Here is a 26107-nt window from a genome sequence, read left to right as displayed (position 1 = left end):
GTATACATTTTGTTTGGTGGTAGACATTAGAGTACATCATTATACATCAGACTACATGCTATATTAGGTTAATAAAAAAAAGTAAGATTTAGGCTGCAAAATCTGAAACAACTACACGTTAAATTGGCTGGAGCAGTTGCGATTGTGTAAAAAAAGGAAAAGAGTTTTGTGTGAAAAAAGAGTGACTCAGAAGTCTTAAAGTCTTAAAAGTAAGAATGAATTTTAAAATAGAAAACTGAAAATTAGCTCATAAGAAAACTGACCAAACTATTAATTCATATGTATTTTGAAATTGTTAAATGTTTAGCTGTAACTGTTGAAATCAAACTTAATATACAAGTTAACAATATGCAAGTTAAAATACTTTAGTTATTTCAACTTTAAAAGTTAAAAAAAGTTAAAATACTTTCCACTGGTATTTTTATTACTGCAGAAAATAAAGTCTGTAGTAAACAGAAGCTTACTACACCAACTCTAAACTTTCAGTTTGTAATGTGATTTAGTGCCCTCACATCTTCTACAGAAGCTTTTCTCCTTTTAGTGACCTTCTACTAGTGATCGCTAGTTATAAGCTCGATGAGCCTGACGACATTCAACGTTCCTGATAACTTCTGTTGTCTCATTTAGCCACTTGTTAGCAACTGACACATAAATGCACAAAAGCCGCAGGATACACTGTGAAAATCTTATTTCATGCCTTTAACCAAAAATCCTTTAAAAACATTCATTGTCTTTGGGATGAGGCGACAACAAGTTTAAAATTTGTAGGACTTATTTCCACAGCGGTCTGATAGATTTTTGAAACGGTAAAATGAATTAATTTAATTGCCTAATAAGGATTAACATTAAGCTGTAACAGCAACCAGCATAAAATGGTTGGAATAACTACAGTGAATAAACTAATAATGAATAATTATTTAAAACAAACAATAAAAACTGTTGGACTACAGTGAACTACTCCTTGAATCCAACATTTTCTCTCATTGCCCCTTCTATTGGGAATCTAACATAACTGTACAGGAGCTTATACTGAAGTTTGGGTGCAAAAGTTTGCATCCCCTTTAGATAACCAAGAGAGTAAAGCAATGAAGAGTAGAACAAACATTTGTTTTTCATTAACATAATACTTAATGCACATTCTGTTTGTGCAAGTGCTATTTCAACAGGAAGTTTTTCAAGTTATTTTTTAAATGAATTTATCAAGGTGAATGCAAACTTTTGCACCCAACTGTACAATTCTTTTTCCGGCTGAAAGCGACACTGTGGGAAAGAGTTGTGCACATTGAAATTGCTATTATTTTATATTCAGGCAGAGGTTTGTTTTTTTTTATCTTATATTTAAAAATGGTTTAAATGTTCTGAAGCAAAACAAAATAGCAATAAAAAAAAAAGCCCTTGAGCTGTTCTCTGTGGGGAATAGAAGCAGTTTGAAAAGGATGTAGGGGGGCTTGTCATCTTGTTAACAACCGAACCAGCCAGTAAATAAGTAAATAGGTATTATGCAAGTCCTTGAGTATTTTTATTTTAAAGAGGAGCGACATAGAAGGAGATAAGTGTGCAGACAGAGCCTGTTGAGTTTGCCTTTGTTCACCCACTATTTATTCCCCCATCATTTAATTATACCTCAGCCAAGCCAAGTGCTACATGCCATCAATCTCAATCAATCAATTAGCCAACCAAACAAGCCATGCTCAGACATTCGTTCACTCTCAATTTCCCCATTGTGCTAATTACACTTAAACATGTCATTCCGAATTAAAACTGAACATTTAAATGGGATTAGGAACATCTAACTGAAACATCACCCTGCTACGTTCATGCAGTCACGACGATGCACTGACAGCTGGCACAGCCGAATAGCAAATGCTCATACCTGCTTTTAATTCAAACGATTTCATTTCAAGAGTTTAACCCTGGGAAAAAAAAAAATTAATAAATATAGCAAATCCCCATAATCTGTCATTTTTCAAAAATCAATAGGCAGGTATTTTATGTTCCTTGAGGGAAGCTTTATATTCCAATGATTGTATGAATAAGGGAGAAAAGTGGCTGGTTTCTAAGGTTAAACTATTCCCATTAAACTTTAAATAATGTTATTGACCTTTACCTGCGATGGATCACTTAAAGTAATGGGAAATGGAGGCACCGACAGAAATATGATGACAGAATAGCTTATGGTTATGAATTAGGTCTTGTTCCCCAAAATGCCTATCAATTTGTCAAATCACTAACATCCACGTGTTCCGCCAGAAACCTTAACAGGGGCCCCCGAGCCTGTCGGTGTCAGTCATTGTGTCATCTAAAACATTTCTCAGCTCTATCTGTACCACAGTGCATGTGTCAATCACTGACGGGAGCTTGTATTGCTGCTACCGCTGCTGCTGCTGCTGCTGCTGCTGCTGCTCATCCAAATCGAATCTACATCGGTACAGTATTTTTACCTCAGCTCAAGGTCTTTCTTCTTCTTGGGGTTTGACAAGTATCAGCAGCTCAGGATGAAGTGTGCAGGTTCACCGCAGCTAATGTATTCAGCGCATTAAACAGTCAGAGGGAATTTGACAACAAATAGAAGCTAATGAATTCTGCTGTCTCTGAGCAGGACAGGACTACAAAGCGAAACCCAAGTTTTTGATCAAGTCACAACAGCACGCGGCTTTAAACATTGATATCTTTTTTATTAAGACAAGTACTCTTCTGATTTTTTTTTTCCTTTTGTAAAAATGTTGGCGTGAACCAATACAAAATATGCATGGTCAAATGAGAAACATCCTCTTCACTACACCAAAGGAAAATGTCACCTGGGTACAGAAAGAAATTTTCTTCTGGATTCAACAACAAAAACAACCATTTTGGGGGATAAGAAAACAACCAAACCCCTCCAATGTTTTTCCCGTCCCAGGCTTTAAACATGAATTTCATCCAAAATACCCAAGACATGTTACAGATCATTCATAAAACTTCATGTCACAGTAAATACACCATCTTTTCATCTATGTAACTCTATGCATGAATTGATCGAATCCAAACTGTCTGTGGTCACATCCTATAATTACTAAATAACCAATACTGTATGAGCAAAGTGTTACAGTGAAGGAAGAAGTTTTATGAACATCGTTGTGATTTTGTTGACATTAACTGTACATAATTTTCATCTGCTTAACAAATCTAGTTTTCTTTCTTTGTGAACTAGGTCTATGCAAAATAATATTTAACATTTACTGTAACAGTGCACCATATTGAGAACACAGAAACATGTACAACTGAGAAAAACATGTACATCTTGTGATTTCTTCACTTTTTGAATAGCTGTGGTACTACAGTATATACTTGGGGCCTTAAATTTGCATTCTACCTGAGATGCAAAAAGAAAAAAAAAAACTATTAACACTCATGAACCTGAGAGAGTGAAAACAAAGTTACTAAAGATCATTATTTAAAACAAATCAATAGCGGGATTAGAATGATACTTCTGGCAATCTTTTAATATTCCTTGATTCAAAGCAGCACTCACTTGAGAACAATTTAAGATAAATATTAAACCTCTGAATAAAATTTATCATGCACGTACGTGTTTCCATGACACCAAAACTCTAAAATCCAGAAAAATGTACTGTTATTGTAGCTTATTATAGCTTTTAGTACCGTGTTTTTCTCTGATAATACTATTGAGCCTTGTCCTTGATAATATCCAAATTACTGAATTAAGAACAAATAATTGTGACCAAATTAAAAATGTTTGGAGATGATTAATTAAGAAAAGAAATACTACATCCTGGCATATGATATTATAGTTAGCGGAAGCTGCCACACCACCCCGATAAACAAAGAGATATAAATTATATATATATATATATATATATATATATATATATATATATATATATATATATATATATATATATATATATATATATATATATATATATATATATATATATATATATATATATAAATAAACTGTAAATCTATCTATACATATATAGTATTTATTTTCTGCTCTTTGTTGTAATTGTGATGCAAGTGTATGCTGCATGAATACAGACAACCTATATAGAGTATTGGCCCTGTGAATTAGAAATATACAAGATATAGTTTAAGAGTGTACATGAGGATACTGTGTGATACTAACCATATGCCTCAAAATCAAAGAAGGCACTAAATTAAGTCCTTCAGTCTTTTCCTTTAAAATGATAAGTATCAAGAGGTGTGTTTAAGGCAGTGGTTATCCTTTTTCATAACACATTTACAGATTTTTTTATTTTTTATTTTTTCAGAATTCAGGCAATACAATGGAATCACTCACTTATTACCAACCATGTTTTACTCCTCTGGCTGTGACAGAGTCAGAGGCATGAAGCATCCATGGTGTGCACACTGCTTCTGTCTGCGAGTGAAATGAGGAGCTTCCTCATTTGTGTTGGTAAAAAGAAAGAAGGAGAGAAATTCGTAACAGTAGATTTGAGGCTGCGGGATGACAGTAAGAAAATGATCTTTCCCAAACCAAGTCTAAAGCTCTACGCAAATCTTTGATAAGACATTATCAAAGACAGCCCAAAGGTAAAATGTCTTTACAGACAGCAAGGAAATATAACTGATTCATGTTTGCAGTGATTGAATGTCTCTTTACTCGTGTGTGGGTAAGGGCAAAAAAAAAAAAAAGGATTTCTAAGCCAGGAAATAAGTGATTTCTCTTTTCACTAGCTATGGGTATTCATACGAACATACTTTGATACCATATACAGTACATCACTGAAAAGAAACTTTGCAATTGAAAGTGTAACATTCCTTAAACTGCAGTACAATTAAATAAAAAGGTAAAACCTTGGAAAATGAAATAAACCAAGGTTGTTATAACATTTTCAGTTAAATGGTCAATATACTGTATTATCACATTGACAAAATCTAATATTTAAAGATGAGCACTCTGCAAAGTGGACTTTTAGCCTTTCTGTATACAAGAAATATTCAACGTATATAAGCACACGGGCATAATTATTAGATTTTGTCCAGGGCCGACCATGTGGGTGGTTTGAAAATGTGGAAAATTTGAATGTTTAAACCAAAAGCACGCACAACAGGCTGCACCAATTTCTAACTAATATTACATTTAAATAAGGATTCTGTGATTATATGCAGCAGGACCAGATGTTCTTTAGGCATCGCAGGGTTTACACCGATCAGCCACAACATTAAATCGTCCTGGTGGCTGTTGCAGCGGACAGGATTCAGCACGGAAAGAATATATTGCTGACCATGACAGACAGGAGTCAGAATCACAGCTTGCTGTGTTTGAGGCCGCGTAGACATTCTACATACAGGAGTTACATATTTTTGGAAATAAACCTCTTGGCAAATGCCCTATGAAAAGATTGATGCCAGTCTCCTGTCTTCACAAAAATGAAGCTATAGGTAGGTAGGATGTTACAGTATGAGGTCTCTAAAGACGGTTTATTAACATATTTTATCTTGTGAGACTGGCGTGCAAAAGTCCAAAACAAATAATGACCTGTTGTGGTTTATGCTATTATTTTTAGCACGAAGTAGCTTTTTCAGCCCCCATCTTACTGCACATACCCCCCCCCCCCCCTCTCTTTTCCAGCCTAATTCTAAGCTTTACTAACTGGCTATTGACTGTAGCTTCATATTTGTCTTAAAACCATTATCAGTCATCTCATTTGACACCGGGCAAGAAGATATACATTTCCCAAAATCTAAACTCCGTTAGGACTAATTTTTAGGACCAGATTTTTTACCCGCTGGCAAAAAAAAAAAAAGAATAAAGACAGCAGAGGTTCTCTTTATCATGAGAAAAATCCTTATACCTCATACAATAATTACAGCTCGACATCACGGTGTAGCACCGCTGTCAGGATGTCTGAAACTTCACTCCACGATAAACAAATACTAAACTGACCTCACGTCTACTAAGCATCGGATGATTTCTTGAAACCAACAAGGGAGCAGTCGCACATTTGTGTTTGGTGCAAACGACAGCTAAGGTCACTCCTACTTCTCTTTCAGGAACAAACACGTTCTATGAGGAGCACGATTACTCACAACTGTTTCACTAGCATTCAAGCCAGTGCCATTAAAGGGGGGTGAGTATAAATTCATGTTGAAATATTTGAATCCAATCAGACCTGCATGTATGTGGCAAATATATGCAGGGATTGTTGGACTATGACCCAGCAGAGAGAAATGTGTCGACACTGTGTTTCACTTACTGACCTCCGAAGATTAAAAAAAAAAAAAAAAAAAAAAAAAAAAGGGGGAATGAAGTGGCTCCTCTCAGATCTGGGTACAAGAGCTAAAAGCTAGCTGCAGCACACATAGACAAACACCAGGCCCATCGATCAGGTGGAGTACATGAGGGGGAAAAAAATAAAAAATAAAAATCCAATCCAACAAGCAAGTGAAGGTTAAAAAAATAACAAAGAAATAAACCAAAGAAATTGAACAAGGCACAAAATTGTCTGTAAAATAATTGAACTGTACAGAATTAGGCCCCAGCAGTCCAGGAAGGGTCGGATAGGAGACTCAGCAATGCCGCTTCTTACCACTTGGCCATGCTAGTCATACTTTCTACGGTTTTCTTTCTTCTCCTCCTTTTTAAATTTTGCCCATGCCATCTTGTAACCAATCAGAGTGAGACACAATGCTCCTACAGCACCCCCCACCACCACCAAACACCAGCGTCCCCACCCGTCTCTCCTGGCCTGTCCAGTTTAGATATAATACTCCTTCTTCTCTGTGTTGTTGTGTCCCCCCTCCGCATTGATGATTGCCGTGTCTGCGTCGGCCGCATCGTCTGCCCCTTTGGCTTCGTGGGTGAAGTAAGTTCCTGCAAAAGAGTGCCGATAAATTAGCCAGCACGCCTCCTCATCCTCTTGTGCACTTCAATCCCATTGCACTTCACTCGCAACAAAAAAACACTTGAACTCTAAGATGTGTTCATGATCAAGTATGATTGCACTGCCGGTGTTTTACCTTTGTGTCTGGCAAAGTATCGACCAAGAACAATGAGTGCACAGAGGATGGCAAACATCACCACGGCAACCACTCCTCCGATGACAGCATGGTCAATTTTCTGTGGGGCCCCCTCACCAGCTCTGGAGTCTGAAAACAGGAAAATAACCGTAAATAATTTCATGATCAGAAAACCCTCTCTGCCAGTCACAAACTAATACCCTCGCACAGACGTGGACCACACTGGAAGCTATTAAAGCATTAGGCTGCCAAAATGAACTAAATTGGTTTGTTTTCCTCCAAAGCATTTTAGCATGACCCGACCACAGAGAGGAAACATTAGAAAAAAAAGAAAGCCAACCTGTTTACCAATAGAAAGGAGATGACACGAGGGCACGAGTTGCTCTGTAGCGCATGATAAATAGTTCATGCTTTGTAACTAAACATCCCACAAAGGGGCTATTAAACCATGAAATTCTTAGTTACTCACAAATCCCGCAAACCACCTCAAATAATGATCAAAAAGTAAAGCTTTCCAATGACAGAAATGTTACATTTGCTGTTGTTTTCCTACCACAGCTTTATGTGAAGTGTTATCATCCCATCACACGGTTCCAAATCAAGCCAATTTTAACTCACAAAATCCATTCAGGTATTATATTTAACGGAATAGGTTGACCTTTTGGGAAAGGGGGTAACTTATTTGCTTTCTAACTGAGAGCTGAATGAAAAGAATGGCAAAATGGGAGGCCAATTAGCTTAGCTTAGCACACACACTGGAAACAGGGGGAAACGGCTTGGTTGGCTCGGTACAAAAACACCATCAACTATTAAACAGCCTAAAATAAAGTTCAGCGTCGACGTTATGAAGCATAAAGCATTTATGATGTACAACATAACTCCTTATATTGATATTTTCAGTGCTTCATATAGCTGAAATGGCGGCCTATAGGCCTCTTGAGAGAGTGAAGTTGAAAAATGTTTTAAGACAGTTATTTCTCCATGAAACAGTAGACACTGTCTGCAATTTCGGCGAGGGTTCACGCACTGTAAAATACATTGTGATTTAAGAGGCCATTTCTGGAAGTTATAGAGCTCAATCATCAGAAATAGACACAAGTCTGGGAATAAATTGACGCCCGGTGTCCCCACGCAGAGAAATACGCGGCTGCCTCAGGTGTCAGAGAGTATCACTGTCTAGCATTTAGCCAGATTTATCAGCGCACCGCAGAAGAACAAGGCAAAATTTGAAGTGTCTAAATTTCCAGTCTTAGAATAGTTCAGAGACATTTATCAATAGTCTCTATCTGTGCACATTCGGACTGATGGAGGAGTGGCGGGTGCGGGAATGGCTGCACTGTTCTTTGCTGCATGACAGAGCAGCTCAATTTTCCATCAATCTCACTAGTCATGCTCTAAACTTGAATGATTTTGATAAAAGACGAGCGGAGAGTGCAGAGTTTCACAGCACTGAGGGGGCATAATAAGTCAAGTTGAGGGGCCTAAGACAAGCGCTTACATCTCAGCCCCCAAAACGGCGTCTTATTTAAGCTGCGTTCCGTTAGCAGGAGGACATCTTGGAACTGGAGCTGCAACCGAGCTAATTAATAAGAAAACTTTAGTTTCAGTCGAGTGCTTTCGAAAAATGGACTCATCTTCACAAAACAAACCCTTTGCTGAGCGTCGGTGTGTGCGTGTGTGTGGAGCAGGGATGTGCGAGGTGCAGTTTGTTTACTGTATCGGGCATGTCAGATAGCACAGCTCATTCCCCGAGGAGAGGGAATGGCCAATGCTCCATGCTAATGAACAGACACCCACTAAATGGCCTGTGCACAGTCCCCCCCCCCCCCCCCCTACATCTTTCTGCCCTCACCTTGCTCCCTGCTGTCTGCCGTTTGACACATGTGCAAGGAAACATGCAGGTTCTCAGCCGCCTCTGCACACCAAGGGAGAGATTTATTTAACCGGCAGAAAAATCTGCATCTGTGCAGAGTTGGCACTGAAACGGCATCGCAAAAATTTCAACGAGAAATGAACAATCCCATAACATCTACAGTGTCAACTGCACAGTTGGTTGCGTATAATGTTGCCTGTATCAAGTACACTGCTAAACACTGTTGTTTTGTGTTTATAACACGGGGCCACAAAAGCTAAAATTTCTAAATACATGCAATAAATATTACTCCAATTTGCAAATTTTTTTTCCCGATGTTGCTGCAGAAATACATCATTTTGAAAATAGGATTATGAGACATGCTACGTAACAAAATTCAATACAGAGCTCTAAAATGTATGGTATTGTATGAGATGATTTTTTTACATAAAGGTCAGTGGTCAGAAAGTGTACTACCCAGCCTGTGAAGACAGTTGTGTAATGTTTCCTGTGGCTCCAGGGCAAATAATAAGAGCCTATGATGATCTATTGTGGTTTTTATAAGGTTTGGGGGTTCACACATTCTGTTAGAATGTCTGTGTCACAAATTGAGGAACTGTGTTCGAACTATGTTTTTTCACTAGGTTTACAAACATGACATGGTTTTTACATTTTTTTTAAAAAACATAACGGCAGGTTAGCATCTGCAGTATGAAGGCAAAAGTACAAACATCCTACTGTAATGTCAGTAACAGTCAGTTTCAGTATCGGTTCCCTGAGTGTGTGACTGAGATTGACATCCATGGTAACAGCTTCACATGTTAATAATATACTGACTAGAAGGGGTTTAGTTCTAACAAGATGCTCTTTGTTGCATTATGAGAAATGTAAGTTGTAGCATTGTCTGGGCTTTAGTCATAAAGGGAAGCTAAAGTCCGGATATCTCAGCTACACACGTTTGTGAATTGCCTTCGTCTTCTTATTTTGGAGGCCTGGTGGCTCAACGGGTAGAGCATCAGGCTGGGATGCAGAAGTCTCCCAGTTCAAATCCTAGCCCACGCACCAGTTGCACTGCCTGTGGCTGCCCACTGCTCCCAGGGGGATGGGTTAAATGCAGAAAAGACATTTGATTGTAGCATTTTTGTGAAGCTGGGCTATATGTTTATTAATGCAGAATTGCTATTCATTTATCGTGTGACTAAAATTCTGTATGTAGCTAAAGTGATAATAACTTATAGAGTAGGTTTTAGGTTATGAAGAAGCAGGTTGCTCACGACTACAGCAGACAGTCCCTCCAGACCCCTTTTTTCTAGCTGTTTAAAAAAAATTTGTAAAGCATGTAAAGCCTACAACATTTGTAGTACGAGTATAGTTTTTCAGCTAGGGAGATACTTTAATGCAGGGGAGGCAGAGGGACATTTTATATCAGTCATAAGCATGTACTCCCTGAGAACTGTAGGATGCATGTTGACAATTGGTGAAGTGGCCCCTGAATGCCCTTCTAATAAGCAAACTAAAATGAGCCGTTTTTTAAGACTTTTCATTGCCTGCACATATCCTGTCTAAATTGTCTCCATGACAACTCAAAACTCTTGAGAAGAGCCCCAAGGATTTGGCTCAATGCTTAGAAAAATCAGAGACACTGGTTTATCATTTATTTATCATGGTTGATCATTAATTTTAAGTGTGATTGTTAATGGCCTGCACACACACAGACACACACACACACACACACACACCTAACTACAGCGACCCCTCTTTGCTCACAACTTTGACTTCTGTTCTATCAACTCCTCCATGGACTTTATTCACGTGTGTTCACAATATTTTGTCAACTGATTGTTGACAATGTGCTAACCCTGCTAACGCTGATCTCTGAATTCAACAAAAACCGATGTCATTGAGGTGTCATCCGCTCATTACTACCAACCTTTCCTCCTCCTGTATAGATTACTTTGTCATTCTGTGCTCTATCACATCCAGGATCAAGTCTGTGATTCCCTGTGGCTGTCCGTGTAGATTATAATACTACATGGTGCTTAGAATAGAAAATAGAATCTCACAATGACAGACAGTGTTATTACAGCAGCCTTTGTAGCCTCACACTTGAAATAAGTAGAATTTGATTATGTCGTCTGTAATGTGGCCGGTGTCCATCCCCGCCAGCACAGCTCTGCCCACAGCTCGATCGGGGAGCACTGACATGCCCACACCGGTGTCCTGACAGGATGTGCGCAGACATGGGGATTTATGGGGGAATAAAAAGGATTTGCAACTGATGCCTGTGCGTGCATGGTGGTGAAATGTGCTCGGCTAAACTCCCGCTACCTCATGCTTTACAGTCACACCTTTCCGTCGCTGAACTGGAATGACTAATTGCCACTCGGGTCCATAACAGAGCATCCTATCAGACTGCAGTATCTGTCAGTGTGGAAATCGGACGTGTGAGCTTGTCACCAGGCAACTACATGCAATATTTCAGCTATCCCATCTTTTTTCTTTAGTTTATGGCATGTCACACACAAATTGTTACACGCGCATTACAATTGAAATTGTATTATTGAAACAATGATTCTGAGCCACTCTCATGACATTGCTTGTTAGCGCTGCTAACATCCATTGCTTTTGTACTTGTTGCCACCCAAAAGGGAAGTCAACCTGAGATTAGCACCAAATCATAATTCGTAATACTGATAACTCAAACGATGATTTAAAGTCCAAACACAGCTGTGACATTTAGACAGGCAGAAATAGACTTGATGGTGTGACTACAACTAATGAAATGGCAAATGAATGGAAATTGTAACAGTGAACTTGAACTCCTCCATGGGAGTTTATTATATCTTTTGAGATTGGAAAAATTCCCCACACAAAAGATGCTAGCACCCATCTCCACTTCATACTTTTCCTTCAACGTGTTTTCTCCAAGTCGAGATCAAGGCTAAAGAAAAGGTTGACAAAATAATAGAAATCTCGCCCCTTAGAGTTGGCCATAGCAACCTGCTGCAAAAGTACGTTTTCAGACGAAAATGAGGACAGGATGTGAGTTCATTGCTACATAACATTCAATCTTCAAACCCTAATGTGGTAGGTAGAGCTCTCATCATCATTTACAACTGCTCCATGAAAAAAAAAAACACCAAAAAAATAAAATAATTTTATTGGAAAGAAACACTCTTTCAACTTCAGGGAAGCCTGGCATTACTAACTTATTCCCTGGAGACCAATTAAAATGGACAATAAGGATATTTTTTTTCTCTAATAACTAAAAGGCTTAAAAAAACAAAATGCAGGTCAGAAAAAAACCCAGTTTCAAGCAGGAATCAGTGTAAACAAATGGGCGGAAAAAAACTAATTAGCATTTCTAAATGATTCTTTAATTTTTCCAATGAAATACTTCAAAGAGGAATGATACATGTGAGAGCTAAAACAACACTGGTAAATGTTTAATGACTAATTATGTTGAATTCGAAATGCACTCATAACAGTCTTTGTTCAAGTCAATAGTGCTTGAATCCCAAGACTTAACAGCAGTGCAAACCTGCCAACACCTAACACAGTGCTGAGGGAGGAAACAGCAAACAAAACACGTATGAAAACCTGCCAGAAATGGATTCCTGAAATACCTTCTGGCACTGAATCACTTGATTTCCTCAGAACAGAGACATTAGGTAAACCCTGCAGTCATGTATGTATACTGTGCACCGTATGGTCCTAAGGATCCACAACTCTCCTATGGATTCACTAAGCAAGCAATAAAAACTGTATTAGAGTTAGTGTTATCATGAAGTCTGAAGGGAGCAGTATGGAGGCCAGACTCTGGTTTATGTATAGTGTAATATGTGTTGAAAAGCTCTCATTGACAGTTAATTTACAGCATTGTACTATCTACAATCCAGAATACAGAAAACGCTGCATCACACCCCGGAGCCTCTAAATGTTTCACTACTGAATAACTATAAAATATAGATAATAATATATAAATAACAGGAATAAGTATGTGGGTTTGTGTGTTGCCTTTACATTATTCAAATAAGGTTTAACTGCAGGATGGTAAATAACAGTTTACCCCGTACAGCATATTTGCAGAAACATAGGGTCTTTTCAATCAAGTATACAACATAATTACTTGTTCCATGTCTTTCCTCTGGCTCCTCTCACCAAGGCAGGGCTGGGGTAGGGGGTTTTACTGAAGGCTTAGCCAGGATATGATGTCCCTGCCTTGGATCATCGCTGAGCATCTGACGAGCTGGAGCATTATGGCCACAGACTCCCTTTATTCCAGCAGAGCAGGGGATTCTGGGTAAATTCCACCTTCTGTCCAAAAGAAATACAACCACCGACAAAAAACTATCACTATTTTCCCCCTGTCCATGTTGAAGACCATATTCTGTTTCATTCATACATGATTCATTTACTCCCTGTGTTCAGAAGTGAGATTTCTCTGCAACGGTTAGATACCAAAACGCAGCTGACGGCTCTGTGTTTCTGTGCAAACATTAGCGCCTCTTTATTTTACAGGTGACCTATTTCTCAGATAATTTCCTGGAAACTTCCCACAATGTCCTAAAAATAAACCGCAAATTAGTTCCTAAAACTAACATCAGTATCCATCTGACGTCTTTCCTAGAAATACTAACAAGCATTCATAATGACCGAGTAGAGAGAAAATGTGCCATTGGGTCACTTTATATGTGTGTGGAGATAAGGTAGTGTGTTTGTAACGTAACTGTTAAGTCTTTTTACAGGATGGAATGTGTTTTAGTTGAAAACCATATTAGTTTCAAACACAAAATTCAATTGAATATATATTTAATTGATTAATATCAATGAAGATCAATTAAATATTTATTTAATTGATTAATAACAATTTATTTAATTGATTAATATCAATTAAATATATCCTTAATTGATATTAATGTTGCACATTGGTTGAATTGCATGACTATCTGTAGTTTTTGGCTACATTGGAAAAAAATTCAGGATCCATCAAGTAAAGCTTTAACCCAAACACTCAATAAAAATGCACAGAGACAAACAAATTCTTAAAACTTGAAATATGAAAGAGATATTTCCATGACTTATATCTTTCCCATGAGATCTATACACACACACACACACACACAGGTGTACACACACACTCTCTACATCTTTTAAGATACTGAAAGACCTGACAATATGAACTCTTGTGAAACTTTCTTAACATGAAACAGCATAGAAGATAAACAACTGAGAGGTTCTGTGCTTTACTGTGGCATCTGATCCCACAATGCACAAAAAATATTTAGGCCTTGAAATGACAATTTGGTAGACAAAGAAAACCCAAAGTCTTAACATAAAGGAAGAAGAGAAAAATCATATAGCTTTTAGAAATTAAGATCTTTTTGCATCAATAACGAACCTTATCCAGGTGGAGTTGGCAAAATACGACAAAAACTGGTTCATATACAAAAACAATCTATATAAAGAGTCAAACAAAAACATATACACCATTCTGATAATTACAGTAATTATAACAGTAAAACCAAATATTTACATAATGATATCTGTAAAAAGTGAAATCTTTAATTTACATGAAGTGATATTGCTCTGATTGGACCTTTAAAAGTGGGATCATATATAGCAGCAGTTCTGTGGACTCTGATTACAAGAGAAAATCACAGCTGATGGTGGCAGCGGTCGTGCCAAGTCACACCCTGGTTATACCGAAGGAATACGAAATCATGCTGTATACTTCCTTATTAGCGAGGGGAAAATGCTATACTGTGCTGTTATGCTGATTAAGGTAGTGCAAAGCAATCTACCACAAGCCAGCTTAGCATTGCCCCTGTGACAGGGTATTTAAAAGAGTGGTGAAGTGCAAGAAAGCTCAATTACATCCTCCCAACATGTACTGCATAAATCACCGCAAATCCTCTTTCAAATCTGTCTTTCGGAAATTACTGGAATGTTAACAGCAGAAAACACGGAGGCGGCTGCTTCACTGCAGCTCAAAAGGAGAAGAGCTTAGGGGAGAAAAATGCAGAGTAAAGCACAGCTGTGCAACAGCAACTTCCTGTTTGACTGTGCCACACCCACAGAGAGAGACAGGGACCTGAAATAATGCAGCGTGATCACTGCTGCAGCTGAAACGGAGACAGGGAGATTTAAAGTAGAGACAAACACGGGGAAGTCATCTGAAGCATATAGAGGAGAAGTGCAATGTCAAAGTGAACAGATACCTAAACTCACAAATGGGACTCGACGTAAGTGTCACATTAATGACTATTGACCCCATATTTAATACATAGATACAACATCTTTAAAATCTACTGAAGAGCCAATTGTTTGATCACATAAAGGTATAAATGAATTATATCTGAAAGCTGCTATGAAAAGAAAAAAGTGTTGTTTTGTACAGTTTCCCACTGAGCTTCAAACTTATATTTATATATCCACTCCATATTTTTATGACCGTATGAATTGCAGAGTGGTCGTGACAAAAGGGACAAAATTGCTGTATCTCTAAAGCAGCTATTGATAAACCGATCTATTCTTTAAGGATAGTTTTTGTATTGAAATGTCACATTCTGGCATATCCAAATGTCAACTCCCAAGGTTGCCTCGCCATCTGTGTAGCCTTAGTGGTGCTTTTGAAATAATAGCAATGTTTTTTTTTTAAATAAAAAAGGTTAATATTGAAATGAATTTTTGCGACAGAACTAAATCAAAGTATTAAATAGTGCGTACAGAAGATGTCAAAAGGTTGCCCTGCTATAAATGTTGCAAATGAACTACCTCTCATTCTTTTCACATGTCTTTGAGAAAATAGTTATTGATGTTTTTTGGGCTTGCAAAGACGAATGTGACTGGCATTTGTAGGGGAGATGTAAAGGGCATTATAATATGATGGATGGGCCGGTTGAGATATAGCTGCAGATGCTGATAAGATAACAGAACAGCAAAGCAGAGTCTCTACATTTTCTCAGATCAAACATGTGACTCGAAAGGGCTATGGCAGGTGTCTCTGACAGCGCTGCGCTGCCTGTCCTCACTGTCACCTATCAGCTGCAATATCTGATTAAAACTGGCCAGGTACAAGCCCTGGTTCTTGTGCACACACATGCACACACACACATGCGCGCATACTCACACGTACACACATGACTGCTGAGAGGGACAGGAGTGGGGGAATACAGTACCTTGCGTGTTGACTGGGTTGGTGGTGGGTGTGGGGATAGTAGTGGGAGCATCTGGATGAAAAGAGTAAAAAATAAAGAACACGTATAAGAAATAAAGAAAGACAAGGCACAGACATAGACAGAAGTTACTGAAGATGAGAAGCTATACTAAAAAATCTTTAACACTTGCATGTTTTGGCTACTGTGGTGAGGTAATTTTTAAGAGCCTTACGAGCCCACGTTAGCATCTTTGTGAAGCTGTGCTTAAAGGATAGAGTCACAAAGCACTTTCTATCTTAGAACAATAGTCATATGCACATAGATACAGTAAAACCGGTTTTGCTTGCTGTAAAAGATTTGTGAAGGAATTTAGGTGAGGGGGCCCAAATCAACAGTCGTCTCATCAACACCTTGCCAAAATATACCTAAACCTGTATGTGAAGTTATTAGACTGTATACTGTTAAGGGACTTTGGGATAAAAAACAAACCACTCTCTCAAGGTAAATACCTAAGACTGCTGAAGATAAACTTCAAGAATACATATTTGCACAGTGTGTTATGTACATTTCAGGCTGTGGATGTGTGTGTTTTTTTTTTCACGATCACTAAGGACAGGAGCAATGTTTACAGTATGCAAAACCTGTTTAAATATACAAATGGGCAAATGACTAATGAAGTTCATTTTAAAAATGTGACTCTATCCTTACATCAGTGCAGTTTAAGTTGAACACAAACATGCTCACAGTTACAATGCTGACATGCTATTGTTTGCAAGCAAATCTTTTATCATGTCTAAAATCTTAATTTAACCTATTAGCAGCATTGACCACCAAGGTATAGCTGTCGTCGCTTTGGCTGATATTTAGTTACCACTGACAGTGACAAGTTTAAGCCATAAAATGATCCCTTAAACTTGATGGTGACATTACAACCCAAGGGAGATGTCAAATAATCCAACGAATTCAATATTTGCTGCAAGATATTTAACTGAAAACGACAAATCTCCACCTCGTGGTGGCGCCACAGGAGAAGTCTGGGAATTAGTATTCAGCGTTTATCACCTGAGGATCGTGAATGTCTGCACAGAAATTTGTACCAGGCAAGAACTGAGACAGTTTGAGAGTGCTAAGCTGCTAGTGGGGCTCAATAAAAATATCAGGGAATCCCGAGTTTCTTATGTATTCATCCCCTGGTAACCATGACGATCCATAGCTAATTATATACAATAACATATTTTCCTAAAATACAAAAATGTCCAAATCTCACGATGGAGCTACATGGAAAGTCAGGCAAGCACCGACATCTTTAGGATTAATCCTTTGGGGAACATGAATGTTTGCTCCAAATTTAATGGCAATCCATCCAAATGATGATATTTCAGCCCGTATCAAAGTGTCATCCATATAGCCCTGCTGCATAAATAAAAAGAAGACACTAATATTTCTGAGATTGTGTTATATATCATTATGTTAAGCTATTACATTTCCTCTCTTAATACATTTTCTAATTACCTATGAATAAAAAAAAAGTCTTGCAATCAAGGAAAGGTATTGGTATTTTGCACAGTCTCTCGTGATAATTAAGTCAAACTGCAAATTAAACCACTCTGGTGGTCTCGTGCTGCAGCCCAGCAGAGCCCCGAGCAGCATCCTCCACCCCGTGCTGTACTGATTAGACCTGTCACTAACCCCCAGAAAAAAATAATCAGAAAGACAAAATGGAGGGCAATTCAGGTATGCGATGGTGCTAAGGAGGGCTGAAAGCATTCTCATCAGAGGAATATATGCCTGGCTCTGGTGCGGGGGAAAGATAGCACGACCCCTTGCTGTGGGAGAGTCTCGGCAAGGGAAATTGGCTGGCTGTCTCCGTGTCTTTACTGTCTGCACTCCATCAAAAGACAGCAGTGGGGGACCACACACTCCCAAACTAATGATAAAACATCAAGGACAGCATAATGTTGCCGCTGGGGATGGAGTATATGGCAGAGGTGGTGTTGATGGTGGTAGGGGGGTATCAGGGTATCAGGAAGAGCTTCTCTTCTGACAGTATTTGAAGAGAAGGGGTGGGCTACATTTCTTTTCCTGTGACCGAAGGCAGTCTGATAGCTGAAATGTCAGTGTCTGGAAGAGGGAAATTGGTCATTCAGGGAAGAGGGTCTTCACAAAGGCCGGGATAGGATGTGGCACATATAATATCCAGCCGAACAAGAATTCTCCATGGGCAATTTCCAGGCTGGATGACTCTGGGCTTAGCATTATGAGGGCTGAAATATGAGTGTATTTTGGAGAAGCCATATTTTCAGGGAGCATTTGTATCAGTGAGGATTTTGATATGAGAAAATTTAACCATAAAGTAAAACAATGTAGGAGAAATTGTTTATCTATGCCTGCTTAAGCCTGCATGCCAACACAACAGCAGGGAAGATGTTTTGCTTTGTTTTTGTTCGTTTCTCTTGTTACTTTTACATAAAAGTGTCTGTAAAAATGTCGGTGAAAGGACTCTTTGCAGCGCAGGTGATGAACTGTAGCAAAATTCGTTCCTCACTATGTTGCATGTCTGATGAAATCAGTGGGATTCGCGAGGATAGTTTCACAACAGGTTTTCACAAGAACAGGGAGACCCATGAGTCCGCTCTGCTCTTGTTATGTCAAAACCCTGATAAACCCCAAATTTCCAGTGGCCCGCGGTGGAAGATTTATAGGTCAAAAAGTCAACTGCAGGCTAAACCGGTTGCGGTAAAGCAGCATTGTTCTCCTGCCAACAGGCAGGATGTGTAAGTTACAGCGGCAGGTCACCTTTGAGAGGGAAAGGCCTCACTCCGGCCGGCAATCTCCCCACCCCCAACACACCAGCCAGGGGGCACAATTCACAGCCTGCTGCAGACACGTGGAGGCCTCGTGGAGCAACAACATGACAGGCCTCTTTCTCTGGCCACGCACCAAACACGCAACACACACAATAGGACTTGATCTGACGTAGATTTACATCAGCTTCACACCTGTCAGGGCTGTCACACAGTGGAGGGGTCATTAGTCTTTTAGAAATACTGTAGGAAGAGCGCAAAGGACTAGCCACGGTAGAGCGGGTGGCAGCATGGATCAAAGAGAACTGATGGACTGTTTAGTTGGGCTCCGTCAATAATGCTCTCAAGAAAATGTTTATCTAAAACAAAACGCATTATTAAAATGAAACAATTTGCTGCCGTAGTTGGCTCAACGAGTCCTTTTTGACAGGTATGCGGTGACTTAAATAATAGCAATAGCTCCGAAATTACACGAACAAAGCAGCCAAAGCACCGGTAAAGAGCAGGAAATGGTACATATTTTGCAGCAAAATGTGAGGCTGAAGTTAGTAGGTGGGACGGTGCAGTGGTGGACGGTCGAGGTCGTGCATTGCTGCTGAAAAGCTACGGAAAACTAGCACAAGGTTATCAGGCTAAGACCAATCTGTGTTGCAGAAACATACTAATTAAGCCACCGTAGCAAGTGTGATTAGTCTGGGACAACAAACCCTCACATGGACCACAACATGATTTTGTCTGGCATTAAATCCTCCAGAAAAGAGGAGTGGGAGTCACAGACATAATTATACGCGGTTATGAGCACCTTTTACCAATCTCCTGTGTCTCATTACAGCGAGCTGAAGTCATAGAGCTTCCAACGCTTGTACACCAGAGAAACCGTGTTTAATGTAAATTGGTAAAATATGTGGATAGGAAGTTACTAATTGAAGAAGTCCAAAGGCGGAAACATGATAACACAGATAGTGTCGATTTTATTCAGGACAAGCAAAAACTCCATCCCCTTCGCTTTTCATTCATTTATTCATGTGTGTGTGTGGGGGTGGGGGGGGGTGGGGGCGGGTGGCATGAAGCAAATGATACATGATTGCACCAGCAGTAGCCCCACACGATTCATGAGTTCTCATATGTACATGTATTTGTAATACTGAGGGGACTTAGTCAAGGGGAAATCTCACTGCTTTACACAACAATTAGGAATTTTGTTGTGATAGCATGAATAAGTCTGCCTTGAGTGAGCCATTTGCCAGCATATGCCGTCCTTTTGTTTGCGAGTGATCATTATGGGCCCATTGGGACCAAGCAGATGTCATCATCTGCCTGGCTGAGAACAGTGACGAATAACCGTTGGGTGGCAGAGGAAACCTATGTCAGAATGACAAAAGTCACACACGTCGGCCAATGCAACAACCACGTTGTTTCGCCGAACATCAACCGCTCAGCGTCAGACTTGTGATGAAGTAAGAATCGGGATGTTTTCCTTTAACTGCAAGTTGGGAGTTGACTTTTTAAGCAACTGGAAATATTGGTGCGCTGAGAATAGCAGTGCTTCTCTGAACGCTTTGTACCTGAGAAATTTGGACTGGTGAGGTCCTGCTGTGTTTGAAGCACAGGCATTCCCAAAACCCACATGGTTATTCTTCCAGGAAATTCAAAGCATCAACAACACCTTTCCACCGAACCATTCAGGAGGCAGTGATTTCACACATTTAAAAGTTTTAAGGTGTAGAAATTCAGTCCGGGTTACTTTAGTAAAGTCTGAAAAAAAAACAACAACAACAACAACAAAAAAAAAAAAAAAAACCTCCAGTTGTCCAGCAGGCACAACATCCCCTGTTTTTCCTCTTTAATTTCTCCTGACTCCGACCGATTTCGTGCCGCCTCTGCCCAGCCTTGTCCCTCCATTAAAATGCTCTCCACTGCCTGCCCTACAGTTGGTGAGATGGCGTTGACGTGAACACCATTACAAATGCATTTATTTTCACAAATGCACATTTTCAGCAACTGCCATAAACATTTACTCATCAGCTAGACACAGTAAGTGTTACATTGCCGTTTTTTTGGCAAACAGTTCGTGCCTGTCAACAGACCCTGAGCAAGCAGACTGGGTAATAATCACAACAATATCACCAGTTTAAAACCCGCGATTGACTTTTATAAAAACCCCAGTGAGGCCGGTGAGTCAACACCCCCTCTGCTTTTAGCATAATGCACCACACCTCGCTCCTCATCACCTGATCAGGCTGCTTTAGGCACACGTTAGATTGAAACACCAGCATTGGATTCAGTGGCGGAATCTAACACTAACACTGTGGTCACTGTTTGATGAATCAGATATAATGGCATGATTCACAACATAACATATCCCACCAGGGTTTGGATGTCTTAAACAGAGACAGTGTGATTTGAGTCCAGTAACATTTTTAGTCGTCATTGTTCTCCAAACAGCACGACTCCTCACACTTGACTAAATCATTTGCAGGAAAAGTCTTTTGCCATCGACCATTTATGGGAATAATGCAGGTTCTGAAAGTTTTCACAAGTGTCTACTAATTTAAAAATAAACTTTTTAAACTTTGAAAAACTGTTAAAACCGATTCCCCCCAGGCCATTTAAAGAACTCAGAACAGACATCTATTTACTGAAATTTAATTAATTGCCCACAAACCCACAGATGTACAAAACATTAAGAAATGTGTGCAGTGATAAAAATATGACAATGACTATCCACCTGAAATCTGTAATAGTCATGAGGGAAGTTGTTTGCACAAGATATTTTAAAATGGAAGCTTTTGTGCCTCATTAATTACATATACGCAGAATAATTAAGTTTTTTTGCATTTAATCCGTCCCCCTGGGCAGATCAGTGGGCAGTCACAGGTGTCGCCCAGAGAACTAGTGCTGAGTGTCTCGCAGAAGGAGACACCTGGTGTGTGGGCTGGGATTTGAACTGAAAGACTTCTGCATACCACCCTGATGGCCACCAAGCTATTGAGCCACCAAGCTCAATAGCATTTCCGATACATTTGGTCATTTCACTATGGCAGGTGTAGAGTTTGAAGGTGTACGTATAAGAGTGATGCAAGATCCAGACATGCTATGACGTAAAGGGACCATGCTCTGAGTAATAATTTGTGTCTAATAATTATTATTTTTTTGCCTCACAATAAAAATCTAGGCTCTATGAACACAAAAATATCATTCATTTCAGAACTACTGGACCGGCACTACATACATACCTCACTACATACATTCCTGGTGTATCTGCACAGATCCTACATAATACACCACGTCTGGCTTCCAAACTAGTTGTCACGTCAAAAAATCACACCCATACAAACGTGTCTGAAAGTCAGATTTCAGTTGAGCACGGAGAAACTTTCTCCCTTCAGTGGATAGAAGCAGCCTTCTGGTGTCAAGCTATGCACACATCATTGTGCACAGTGAAGCTCAAATATTCAACAACAGTAACGAGTGACATATTTTGGAGAGGATGCAGCTTTAAGATGTGAGCCTTACCTCATGCATCTTGGATATAGTAGATGCCCAAATGTTACTATAATAGCCAACAAGTCTGATGGACAAGCAACACAGAGAATAAAAATCACTGTTCCTCACAGTACAGTAACATAAAACCTTATATGAACCAATATGCCACCTACACTCAGTACGAACATACTGTACAGTATAAAACCACCCCCAGCTGTGTGACACCTGTCGATCATTACCAGCATCATTACGTTTTTCCCTTGCTGACCCCTGCTCACCACAACATTACCGTCACCGGGTGCTTTTACTGATTGTTGTAAATTACTCACTGAATTCGCGGGAAGAAATTTGAAGTACACGTTACTTTAAAGTGTATATTCCACATTCATCCTTATTCCGGCTTTTGGATTTATTCAATGGCAGACAATGTTCTTGGCACACAGGCTGAAGCAAATTGAAACTTGGGAGAGATATACAAAATGCTCTTCAAAACAGCAGGGAACAAGCGCTCCAAGGAGAGAAAGCTAAACTCACCAACAATGGCTGCACCTGCTGCAAATTTATTTTCCCCTCGTCCTCATCACCCCTGCCAGCCAACAAAAATAGGAAATTAAGGTCCAAGGAGTGTGTACTTCATTGGCGTCACGTTACATGATAACTAAGTGATGAAATCCTTCTTGCTTTCAAAACTTCAAACAGCTCCCTCCTGCTGTTCCCCCTTGGGGACTGAAGTGCACAGATGACTGGCACACCTTTAAACAGTTGTGTTGTTTGCAAAGAAAAGTTGAAACTTTTTCAGATTGCGTGTGATTGTAGCAAAGTAAATTCGCTGGCAATTGTATTTTTATGTATTCTTATTTATTTCAGATATTTTGGCTTTTGTGGATTGTGAAGTGCTGAAAAGAAAAACACAGACTTTGCTATTAGTGGTGCCTTGACTGACAGTCATTGTAAGGTAAAAAGTAGAAGCTTCAGAGAAGAGAGGTTCAAACCAAGGGGAACAAGCCATCCGCGGCATTTAAAGTCATGTCCTGGGAGAGATGGGCCCTCTATTGCCCTTTACTTGTTGGCTGCAGAACACATTGACATTCCACCCACGCTGACGTGAGTCAACAGCACCAAAGGCCAACTTTGCCGTGGAAAATGAAGTTGACTAGTCATAGTTAATAATCTAGTCAGAGTCCACAGTATTACAAGGACTTAAATTGAACAGTTTGCACAACAACAGTTTAGGAATCAACAATATGCAACATGTAAATCCTAAGCGAACCTAATTACAAATCAGAGAAAAATAAACTAAACTCATTTCATTATTGTTGAATATGATTATTTAATCTTAAACATTTCTGTGTGGCAAAAGTAAGTCAGGTTCAAATTTTGGCTTTAACTGTCAGTTGTAGCTTAACAACACAGGTTAGTAGAAGTGTTTCCTGATTTAAACAACTGAGTTTTCAGAGGAGTTGTTAATGCTGAAAAGGGTTACAACATTGTTTTTAAAGGGTTTGGTGTATTGTCCAAAAGGCGAAATGAGGGCAGGGCAACAGTGGTGTTTTCTATGTGTACACAGTCTGTCTTAACGAGCTCTAATAAAAAAATTACAAGCTTTATTGTTGTCACTAAGCACATAGACATTACAATGTGCTCTGCATTAAGCCCAACCCTCTGGGGGGAACAGTGAGCGGCCGCAGGTGTCTCCCAGCGAGCTAGTCCTGAGCGTCTCGCTCAGGCACACCTGGTGCGTGGCCTGGGATTTGATCCTCCAGACTTCTCCGTTCCAGTCTGATGCTCTAACCGTTGAGCCACCAGGCCGCAAAAAATATACATCTTGCTGAACCCACAACTCTAAGACTAAGAGGCTCATGCTTTACCAACTGAGCTAGCCAGGTGATGTGAAGATAAAAAATGAAAAAGTCTACAGGTTTTATACGTCTGTTTAGAACTTGTGAAAAACTACAGTATAAGTATAAGTATGGCCTATGTGGAAAAAGGTTGTACAAAATTTGTTAAATTCTCTCTCAAGTAGTGTCACTTGAGTTAGTGTCGGATCAGACTGAGCTTAAAAATATGGAAATCTGTTGCTGTGAATAAGAGTCTACAGGTACTGTATGTTAGGTGTTACTAGCTCAAGAACACGTCTGAATCTTTAACGAAACTCTATGGATGAGTTGCTTTATAAGGAAATATGAAAAATGAGAAGTGTGCAGATTGAGAAAAAAGTCAATATTTCTGGTTTTGCAGCATCAAACACTGTTTTGTTTTCACTCGTCAACTGAATGTTTGACGACGTTATAAAAGAGGAATTAAATCGGAGGAGTGCTTTATGAAAGTGGTCATTGGTGGTGAAGACCTGACAATGAAAGCTAAACTGTTCACTTAATAGCAGAGGCAACGGGAAAAGACACAGTTTTCAGGCAGGAGACTGTCCGAAACAGGAAAGACATTCTTCAAGTGAAAACAAATGAATTTGGGAAAGAGATATTCAGAGACTGTAAGGACCATAATGTACTCTATCAGAGCTGGGTTGTCATAGTGTCTGACCATGACGGAAATCTGTTAATGGTTATTCTGAAAGGCCACATTAGAAGGTGGAGTGAAAAGCTGGCTGTCATAGAGAGTGTGTGTGTGTGTGTGTGTGTGTGTGTGTGTGTGTGTGTGTGGGGTGGGGGGGGGGTGATTTGGTTTAAAAATCGAGATAATGCTACACGTTTTCCCACAATCTCTGCTTGAAGACATTTATAGTTTTGCACTTAGTTTTTTTTTTTTTACATGAAAAGTGTCACGGATAGTTGTGTAACAAATGAAAAAAGAGCCGGAAAGAAGACGTTAAAACCCAGCACGCGTTCTCACCTCAGCAGAGCCGACCAATCACGGTGCAAAGTGGGTGTGAATGTCACATTGTCAGTTTCAGAAAGTTACAGAGGTGGTTTGGCACCGGATTTCCTAATCCAACGTCAGACCGGTGTGGTTGAAGGGGGATTTTGAAGCTTTCTGACCATCTAACAAACTCTTCAGATACTCTTCTCTGCACTACATGTCTGGAATGTGACTGTACATGTAGCCAAGCTCTGGACTTCTTCTGGATCTACTGTCTGACTACTGCTCCACATAATTCTGTTTCAACTTTGCGGCTCGAACTTCAAAAATGTATAAACCTACAGTATCAAACTTCACTTCCTGGGTTTGTAATACACCAGCCCTAAGTCAACAGCTACATTATCCATTACTTTCCACCCTGTGCGATTCAAACTCATCGTGCATTAATAATACAGCAGAAGCTCAAATCTTCAACAGGAATTTGTAGCGCTGTGGATTTGTCAACTGCAGCCACACTTCTGTGATTTTAAGCTCCTTGTTTCTCTCAATAATGGCTTACATTCATATATAAATGTGAAACTGGTTGTCGTACAAATGCTGTAGTAAATCCCTGTCAATGCAAAAACAATCCCCCAACTACCTGAGCTAGTGTCGGCTGGTAAGCCAGTACATGAGAAATGTAGTGATGGATGCTTTTAAACATCAAGTTTCATAAATATATAGATGCATGATACCATAAACATAGAGGATGTAGTCATCGTAGGCCTCTCCCACAGTGTTGGATGCAACACAGCGATATGTGCCATTGTAGGACTTGTTAAGGTTCTCGATGTAAAGCTCACTGCCGATGACCACAGCGTGAGGTGGCACGTCCTCGTCGACTCTCAGCCAGTTGATCCGATGGGGTCTAGAGAACACAAATACCAGACACATCACTCAAACACTGTCTATCCACGCTAGAAATCTGAAAGAAAAGGTCAATCGAGGAAGGCCATTGGCAGGCC

General features: G+C 39.6%; 1 protein-coding gene across 4 annotated transcripts in view; it reads right to left on the bottom strand.

Moving 5' to 3' along the window:
- Window positions 1–3958: 3958 nt before the first annotated feature.
- cadm1b (cell adhesion molecule 1b) overlaps window positions 3959–26107 on the bottom strand; it is a 143096-nt gene continuing 120947 nt past the window's right edge. Inside the window, exons 7-10 of one of the 4 annotated variants that reach the window (XM_067508503.1) lie at window positions 25838–26010; window positions 16021–16071; window positions 6988–7116; window positions 3959–6841 (exon numbers count right to left, since the gene is read on the bottom strand). In XM_067508503.1, the coding sequence (XP_067364604.1) occupies window positions 6726–6841; window positions 6988–7116; window positions 16021–16071; window positions 25838–26010 (469 nt within the window). In that variant the 3' untranslated portion in view covers window positions 3959–6725. Of the gene's footprint in view, window positions 6842–6986; window positions 7117–12968; window positions 13157–16020; window positions 16072–25837; window positions 26011–26107 lie in introns of those variants that run through there. The other 3 variants (XM_067508502.1, XR_010914702.1, XM_067508504.1) reach the window with 3 other exon arrangements.

The sequence above is a fragment of the Channa argus genome, chromosome 6, assembly GCF_033026475.1.
Source record: "Channa argus isolate prfri chromosome 6, Channa argus male v1.0, whole genome shotgun sequence".
Taxonomy (NCBI): Eukaryota; Metazoa; Chordata; class Actinopteri; order Anabantiformes; family Channidae; genus Channa; species Channa argus.
Note: the sequence above shows the minus strand (reverse complement) of the source record. Positions and strands in the feature narration are given on the sequence as shown.